Source organism: Geospiza fortis, unplaced genomic scaffold (genome assembly GCF_000277835.1).
Source record: "Geospiza fortis unplaced genomic scaffold, GeoFor_1.0 scaffold55, whole genome shotgun sequence".
Classification (NCBI taxonomy): domain Eukaryota; kingdom Metazoa; phylum Chordata; class Aves; order Passeriformes; family Thraupidae; genus Geospiza; species Geospiza fortis.
In genome coordinates, this window is record NW_005054308.1 from 8,040,076 (window position 1) to 8,049,170 (window position 9,095).

At 46.0% G+C, this 9,095-nt stretch overlaps 1 protein-coding gene across 1 annotated transcript; it reads left to right on the forward strand.

Moving 5' to 3' along the window:
- The first annotated feature begins 16 nt into the window (after positions 1-16).
- Positions 17-8,755, forward strand: NIPAL4 (NIPA like domain containing 4). The gene is made up of 7 exons (XM_005418885.3): positions 17-74; positions 1,376-1,624; positions 3,528-3,584; positions 4,544-4,634; positions 5,805-5,965; positions 6,058-6,641; positions 7,069-8,755. The coding sequence occupies exons 1-7, from the start codon at positions 17-19 to the stop codon at positions 7,078-7,080; spliced, it is 1,212 nt and encodes a 403-aa protein (XP_005418942.1). The 3' UTR covers positions 7,081-8,755.
- Positions 8,756-9,095: the final 340 nt, after the last annotated feature.

Consider the following 9,095-nt stretch of genomic DNA (forward strand, 5'->3'; position numbering starts at 1 on the left):
TGAGGTCTGTATCGGAATGGGGAAACTCGAGCAGCCGGCACCACGCTCTGCCGGCTCTAGAGTGCACCGAGAAGGCAGGAGTTGGGGTTTTTCTTCCTTTAAGGATTACTTAATCCAGTCGGTAATCCATTCCACTGCCTTATGCTTGTACCTTGTGGAGCTTTTCACCCAGCCCAGGAGGCAAGTTCCCCCCTTATTCCCCAGGAAATATTTCCACGATCAAAAATGGTTTTTTTCCTAGTAGGAAAAAAGTATTATTAGGGAACCCTTGGAAACTCATCTAGAAAGTCACTGCTATTTTTTTCCTTTAGAAAAACATTTATAGCCAGTTCATATCCAAAACCTCAGCTGTGTGTGCCGGGGCCAGGGATTGCAGCTACTTAAGATCTAAGCCAGGCTCCTGGTTCAGGAAAAACGTGGGGCCCATACCCAGGCTCCTGACACTGCTGGGAGCAGTTTAGCCATTCCACACTCCTGCCTGCAGAGACACAAACACTTGCTCTATAATTCCTGTGTGAGTTCAGGGGAAAAAAAAAATTGAAGTCTTTTATTACAAAGAGACTTTTGTACTCCACCTGTCTGCTCTGTTCCTCATGGTCACAGTCACACCGTCTTTACTACACTTGGCGTAAAGATTGCGATAGAAAGATGTGCTGGGTGTGGTAGGAGTGTCAGGGGAGGAAGAAACTCAGCAATTTCCCACTCCCACACACCAACACTCCTTGGCCAGAGCCACAGGGCTGCAGTGCTTTTGGTGTTAACAGCAGAACACTGCCTGCTCTCAGTCCCTCCACACTGGCAGGACTGGGTTTGCTTTAGGAGCTCTCAGGGAACCTGCAAATAGGGAGAATAAAACCATTGAACAGTAGAGGAAATGAATTGTCCAAGAAGAATCTGATGTTGTCTTATGACACAGCTCAGCACACAGAGTAGGAACAGATGCACATTTACAGTGCTGGCATCACTCCACATTAAACCCAAAGTTACAACTGCAGATGAGCTGGCAGGTGTGAGGATTAGTTGGCTGGAAAGCACCAAAGCCTTTGGATCAACAAGGTTAAGTGTTGATAAGGCCTAGGTCAACTCTATAACATTGGAATTTGGTGGAGAGACTCTGGCTTATATATTTGGAAATTTAAATTATTTTTAGAGGTCCTTGTAGACTCATTCAGTGTCAAGGAGAAGCTTAAACTGCAGGCCATAAATCTGTCAGACAACACCCTGCCGTTTCATTTCCACGTGTGAGTAAAGGGGTGTCCTGAGCTTTGGGTGTTGTTAGGGTGACAGCATGGGTGGCTGTGCAGGCCTGGATGAGCCTAGGGGAGGAGGGACACTGTTGAAAGTCATGTCAGTAATTTGCTGTTTTATCTCCAAGGGTCTCTGATCACCCTCTCGTGCCTTTCCCACCGGGCTGTGTGCCAAGTGATCAGCAGTGCTGTCCCAGCTGACTCCATCCTGGAGAATGGGACTTCAGATAGCTCCTGGATAACTCGGCTGGAAAACAATTATGGATTCTACATTGGCCTGGGCTTGGCTGTCTTCTCCAGCTTCCTCATCGGGAGCAGTGTCATCCTCAAGAAAAAGGGACTGCTAAGGCTGGTGGAGAAGGGAGGCACCAGGGCAGGTAAGGCTTCTGTGGGGCAGGAGGAGGGGGAGGGACCACCTGTTCCTAGGACTACACACACAATCCAAATTTCAGCACTCCTGAGGCAAGGGGACACCTCTGGGTACAGTCAGTCTTCCATCAGCAATGTAAATTAGGAGCTTTTGTGGATGCATCTTTGTGTGTGAGAGCCAGACAGCAGTGCTATGTGGGAGCTGAGGAGCTAATTTACAGCCCTGGCAGTGAAAGGAGTTAATTTACAGTCTCTGTATTGGAAAGGAGCTAATTTACAGAGCCCTGCACTGGAGGAGCTCAGCTAAAAGCAGTGTTCCCCTGCCTGGCACCACAAATAGCAAGGGATGGTCCTGTGAGATCAGAGGTGTCTCCACAGCAGAGCATCAGGCCAGGAGCAAGCAGAGTGCTCAAAGCTCTTTGAAAAGGGTCCCTTTGCACGAAGCCACAGCTCACAGCCATAGCCCAGCCCAGAGCAGAGCAGCACAGCCCTGACCCCACTCTTGCTCTCAGTGAAGCCCCAGGCAGCTTTGGCACCAGGTCACCGAGACGAGGACGCAGCTCCGAGTGCTTGGATTGCAAGAGTGTGTGAATGCAGGACAGACAGGCTCTGTGGGAGCTCTGTGGTTGCAGAAGGGATCCTTTGGAGCTCTGTTGCACAACAACCTGCAGATAACTTTCCTCTAGCACCAGGCTCTCAGGGCGAGGCGTGTGTTTATATGTACACACACACACACACACATATATGGATGGGCAGTGGTGGAGCAGCACTGCCTAGAGCAGAATTGCACTGTGGAATTGGACACATCCCATCAGCATTGCAAACATGCTCCAGCAGCAGGGTAAGTCCTACCTGGCAGCTGACCTACTTGCATAACAGCAAAACAGAGCAATGATAGTTAAATTACTGCTGCTTCTCAGTTCTGGCCTAGGAACAGTTCTTAAATAATCTTTCAGAGGAAGTAAATATCACCATCCCCATTGTACTTTGTGCCCCTATGGGGACACAGAGGCATGGAATGATGAAGTGACTGTCCAGAGACAGCCAGCAAAGCTGCCAACAGCAGCTGAGCCACTGGGCAGTCTCAGATCCATGTCCATCCTCTGTCGCTGGGCTGAACACACAGCTGCTGAACACAGATGGGATTGCTTTTTGACGTTATACTTGCACAATGAAATATCAGTATTGCTTCAACTGTAGATGTCTCTCTCCTCCTTCCCTCCATGAACTCTTCCCACAGCACAGCCAAGCGAGTAAAACAAGAGCAAACCCCTCCCCGTTTTTCAGAATGTTTAACATTCTGAAAGGAATTAGAGATTAATGACAGAAAATTGCAGCTGACAGAAGGAGTTCTTGGGGAAAACCCCGATCAAGCAAAAGGACCCTAAAACAAATAAACCAGCAGTTTCTGAGGAATACCAGAGCATAACATTTGAACTTCATCATTATGGAGTGGTTGAGGAACCAGAAGAGGCTGAACTCTAGCAAAAGATTTTTCCCTGTGTCCTGAAGTCTTCCTGTTCAACTCTTCATTGCCCCTTGTCCTATCTTACCCTGTAATCTCTCAGTCCCAGTGTGTCACCCCTGCTATGTGAGCACATCACTTTTCTCCAAGGCAGGTCAAACACTGCTGGTACTGACAGCTCCAGTTGGGTCAGATTTATCAAAACCATGGGCTCTCCCTGACCCAGCACAACCAGGGGTCACCATGTCAGCAGGGTCAAACTCCTTATGTCCAACAGCCTGTGGGTCAGGACCAGAATTGGATGAGCTCCAATCAGCTCCAGTCCATTCTTCCCTGTTCTTTGTCACATCCTTCCCCTTGCAATTTATCCCTCTCCAAAGGGACATTCTCATCTCTTGCTCTGAAGAATGTGGCTGTTAACTCCTGCATGTGCTTTTCCTCCCCAGGAGATGGAGGCCATGGCTACCTAAAGGACTGGCTCTGGTGGGCTGGCTTGTTAACCAGTAAGTAGGAGCTGTTTCCCTGGGTTTGCAGCTTTTCCAGGGTCTGTCCCTGTGAATGAGGTGTGGAACAAACTGAGCATGGTGTTTAAAGCCTGTTTTCTGCCAAGTTCCCCCATCCTCAGCAGAGGTTCCTCAGGGAGAGGAGAGGCAGTGATCCCTGCAGGATCTCCCTCTCCATCCTCCTGCAGGACTGGCAGGACCTGCTGGCTCAGTTTTACCTGATCAAAAGCATGAAAAGCCAGGTTTTAATAGGGCAGCTGGCAGGTCTGCCTGTGTTCCAGGCACAGGGCAAACAGCCTCCCCTGAGTGCCTGGGGGAGCAGGGCGCTGGAGTTTCCTGCTGCAGCACAGGGAGATTAACAAAGAGCTGTTGGTGTCACCTCCTTCCTTGAGAAAACTTGTTTTCCCTTACAATCTTTATTTCCTGCTTGTATCTCCTAAAATTTGACTTAAAGCTTTACATTATCTCCTAAAACTGGACTCAAAGCTGCAGAGAGAGAAGCAGATTTTACAAGAGGCTGTTTCAGAGCCCTCTTTCCTGCCTCTCACCCTGGCAGCTGCAGCTCAAGGTGCCCCCACCTGGCTCTGCCCTCACTGCTCAGGGACAGGGACAGCCAGAGGGGACACCAAAGCCCCAAGGACAGGTGTGGAGCTGTCCTTAGCCACCCCTCCCTCGTTACCCCCACACAGCCTGGCTGGGCTGGGGTCTCCTGAGCCCTGACCCGGCCAAGCCCTGGCACCCCCAGCCCTTCCCATGGAGGGGTTCCCTTCCCCAGAGGTGCCTCTTTTAATTTGAAATAGATTTTCACCCGCTGTCTGCCCCCTGTTTAGCAGCAGGATGAAGCCCCCAGCATAAAACTCACTCTCCAAGTGACATCTTGCTGGTTTGCAAACCCCCAAGAGAAAATGCAGAAAGTGCTCTGTAACTCACTGGTATTTATTTTTCTTGTGTTTGTTTAGTGGGTGGAGGGGAAGCTGCCAACTTTGCTGCCTATGCCTTTGCTCCTGCAACTATTGTCACGCCTCTGGGGGCTCTGAGCGTGCTCATAAGGTGATTTTTGTGTCTATAAATTGAAATTTGCCTCTTTTTGTTTTTCTTGTTTGCCTATTTGACTTGTAAAAATAGACTTGAAGGGATACTAATATGATTTATTCTGCCCAAAGTAAAAAAAGTCTTAGTGATTTCTAAAAAACACTTTAACAGTTGTTGTCCTTTTGAGGGATCACTTGGGAACCATTGAATTAAGCAGCTTGCCCTTCTGGAAATGCTGGATGCGTAGAGCAACCACAGACACTGCAGGTTAAATTATTGCAAATATCTGCATTACTTCATTCCTTATTCCAGCTCTTTAACCACTCAGGATTGGTGGGGTTTTAATGTTTGTTTGTTTTGTTTTGTTTTGTTTTGTTTTTGCAATCAAGAGTATTAAAAATTTAAAGGGGTCAAAAATACCAGGCTTGTTTTCAAACTGCCTTTCACCTGCCTTTTATTTTATAATCTCTTAGGGTCCTCTCATGTTGTAGGGTTTCATATTTCTGGCTGTTCCCAAAAGGGCTGAAACCCTATTTCATTTCTTTATTTTTAAATAGAAGATTCCTACCAAAATACATTAAGCTACTTAAGGTTTTATAGAAAGACTGTATTGTGAAATGCATGAGCAAACTGAGAGTTAGGACTGCTCTGGTGTCTTGCCCCAGATTTTTTTGGACAAAAACTAGATATTTTTGTAGATATATCTGTAGCCCCAGTACTTTCAGAGTTTCTCTGTTTCTCTTTCTAATAGTTCTGATGATTTAGTTAAAATTAACAAAGCTTGTTTGTTGTTAGGTTCAGGTTTTTTCTCTGTTGCACTGGCCCTTGAAGTAATTTTCTTGAGCACTAAAAGCTTCATAATGCTCAGCAGCTCCTGAATAATTCTGCCGACCCTGAAAAAATATTTCTGAGGATGTGCTAAACCATTCAGCACTTTTGCACCTTGCTGACACAAGAGCTGTGATCCACAGGTCACACCTGCACCCCTGCAGGTTCAGCTGGGATTGTGTATTAACCCACTGGAATCCAACTAATTTACACCAAAATTGTGTCCTTGTATCACATGGAAGCATTCTTAACTTTCCTAGAGCTGCTGCTCCTTCTGTAAAGGAGTGCAGAGCACCGGCTGATGTTTTCCTGTCCGGCTGATGTTTTTCTGTCCAGCTGATGTTTTTCTGTCCCATGCAGTGCCATTCTGTCCTCATATTTGCTTGGAGAACGGCTCAACCTGCTGGGAAAGCTGGGCTGCCTGCTGAGCCTGGTGGGCAGCACTGTGATGGTCATACACGCCCCAGAGGATGAGGAGGTCACCACTCTGGAGGAAATGACTTCCAAGCTGAAGGAGCCGGGTACGCAGCCAGCCGTGCTTTCCCTCTCGGGGCTGGGCAGTGCAAACCTCTCTCCGCTGCTAGAGTTCTGAGTTCTTCCCTCCCTCCTGCAGGTTTCCTGGCTTATGCTGCAATCCTCCTGGCTCTCTGCTTCCTCCTGATCTTCTACCTCGCCCCCCGTTACGGCCAGAGCAACATCCTCATCTACCTTGCCATCTGCTCCGTTATTGGCGCCTTCTCCGTGTCCTCCGTCAAGGGCTTGGGAATTGCCATCAAGGGCTTCTTTGCTGGCCAGCCTGTGCTGCAGAACCCACTGACCTGGATCCTGGTCATCACTCTGGTGGCATCCATCACCACGCAGATCAACTACCTCAACAAATCTCTGGACATTTTCAACACCTCTCTGGTGTTCCCCATCTACTACGTGCTGTTCACCACCATCGTCATCACCACTTCCATCATCCTCTTTAAGGAGTGGGTCACCATGACTGTGGTTGACATCATTGGGACAGTCTGTGGCTTCCTCACCATCATTTTGGGGGTGTTTTTACTCCACGCTTTCAAAGACATGGACGTCAGTTTTGGGAATTTACCCCAAGTCCTTCAGAACGAACAGCCAGCTCCGGTCACCAGAGATGACAAGAACATCCTGATAGAGGTGGACAACTCCAGCATTGCCCCAGAGGACAAACCCAAAGTATTCATGCTCTACACTTAGGGTGTTACATGCAAGGGACTGGAGGTTGGGTGTGTGATGTCAACATTCCAGGTGCCAGGGGAAAATTTCGGAAAGGGAAAGCAGAACACAAAACAAACAGTGTCTTTTCCAAAGTCAAATCTTTCTCCAGGCTTTTGGACGAGATCTCTGTCATGGTGTGGCAGCAAGGGGTGTGTTTAATCCTCTCTGGGCCCTAATACATATGCAGCCACTGGAAACAAAAATCCTCTAGAAATATGATAGTGCTGTAACAAAGCTCCTCTCTGAGGCCCCTTCCCTCTCTTATTCTTGGCAGGGCTGATGTTTACCCTTCACTCCTTCCCCCAGGTGGCCATTGATGTCTTTGTTTCCGGGCCTTGATGGATCATTGATTAGTGCTTTTTGTCTTTTTTTGTTTCCTTTCTAGATACTTGCATGAACTCTAAAATACACACCAGCGTCTGGAGACGAGGTGAGAGACAAGGACTCATCAGTGCTACTCAGACTCTGCTCATCCATGTTTAATCACTTGCTCTGCAAATAAGGGGACAAGAATATTGGTGAATATGGGCAAAACATGGTGAATTTTGCAAAAGCTGCTCACTCAGGCTCAGGGGCAGGACTCAAGCCATGAAGTGTTTTCACAGAGAGATCTTTTTCAGCTTTTTTTTGCGAGGTGCAGGAGTTTCCCTGAAGCAGTGTTAATTATTTTTGTGGGAGTTTTGTTTGTTTGGGTTTTGTTTTGTTTTTTTTTTTTTTCCAGAGCAGCTCTGGTGCCCAGGCCTTGGTGAAGTTGCTGGGACTGACCCAGACCATACCTGAGGAAGGGCAAACCCCATGTCAAGAGAAACTCTACCACTGTCTCCAAGACTTCTTTGACAATTTTTTTTCAGTCTGAAAGACCAAGTTGCTGTAAATATAAAGTATTTTTTTTCCTCAGGAAATATCTTGACCTTGGAAAACCCCCCAAATTCTTTGAGGCCCGTGAGGTGACTTGCTGTCCTCTGAGATGCTCACCTGATTATACCTGGGTGTGAGCATCACTGAGTAAATATATTGTGGGGCTTTGGGAGAGAGGACAATGCAATCTCCTATTTTAATAACATTTCAGTGCTATCTTTTTGGAATGTGGAAAGGGAAATAAAGGGTTTTTTTCAAAATAAAAAGAAAAGTTGCAGGTGGATCTGAAATTTTTTCATTATTTCATCTTGCAAGTGTAGCCCTAAAGGATAAAGAGGCTGAGGGGCAGCTGAGAACAGAAAGAGCATCTGGAGCAGAGTAAAACTGCAGCGACCTCCTTTGGTGGCAGAAAATAATCCAAGTCAGTCACTCCAGCTTTGGTTTTGGCATCCTAATCAGTGTGATGCTTGGTGCATTTTATTTTAGAAAATGGCTGTAAATGGGACTCATCTTTCTTCACTCCAGAAGTGCATTTCATTAAAGCAATCCTGCCATCCCTGGAGAAATGCCATGTAGAAAATGAAGATTTGAACTGAGGTAATGAAATAATAGACAGTGAAAGAGTATTTGTTAATGACAACCAACAAATTTTATTAAAACTAGGCAAAAGGCACAATGAATTGCATTCTTCAAGTATTTGCATAGATGCATAGAGAGCATTGTTGTAAACCATTAACATGTGGACGTAGGAGAAAGTGAGATGTATTTGTTCTAAGTTCTCCCAAGTACTATTATCTTTCAAGGGATCAGGTTTTACCATCTTTTACTCCTCCTGGTATCATTCACTCAACTTGCACACATCTGAAAATTTAATAGGACTTACTTAAAACTACCTTTTTGTGATATTCCAGCAATAAAATTTTCTATTAGAGTTTGAGCATGTCCAGTTGTTCTCTGAGCATTGTGTGTCTGGGGCCATTTTTTGAAACCTTGAACCCATGCTCACATGAAAAGAAGTGAAAATAATTTTAGTGACTTTTAGTGGCCCTTTGCTGAAGATCAGGGGTTGGAGCAGAAGTGCTGCTGCCCTCAGTGAGGGCTCAGCTATGAGATCAAGTTCTTGTGGTTGAATCAACAATTACAGTGTTTGTACAGTCCTGCTGCACTGTGAGCAGCCAAACCTGCCATTACATACCAAGAAACAAGTTTGGGGGTTATTTGAATACATATTTTTATATGTAATATACCCCAACTATTGAAAAAGACAAATATTAGAGAGCTGTTGTCTTTTACTTGCCCTCCCTTATTTCAGAAGGAAGTTTTTTAGATTGGTTTGTTTTCCAGGCACATAGAAGGTAAGAAAAGGTCTAAAATTGGTAAGATAAGGAATAATCTGTGAGAATTTGAAGACACACCATGTGAACTGTTTCCTTGTGGAGAAAGAGGTAGTAAAGTTGTGAAAACTAATGTGACTTAAGTCATCCTATAGATACACTACTACATATAACTACAAATTTAATGAGTTCTTGGGGTTTATCTGGGATTTCTTTAATG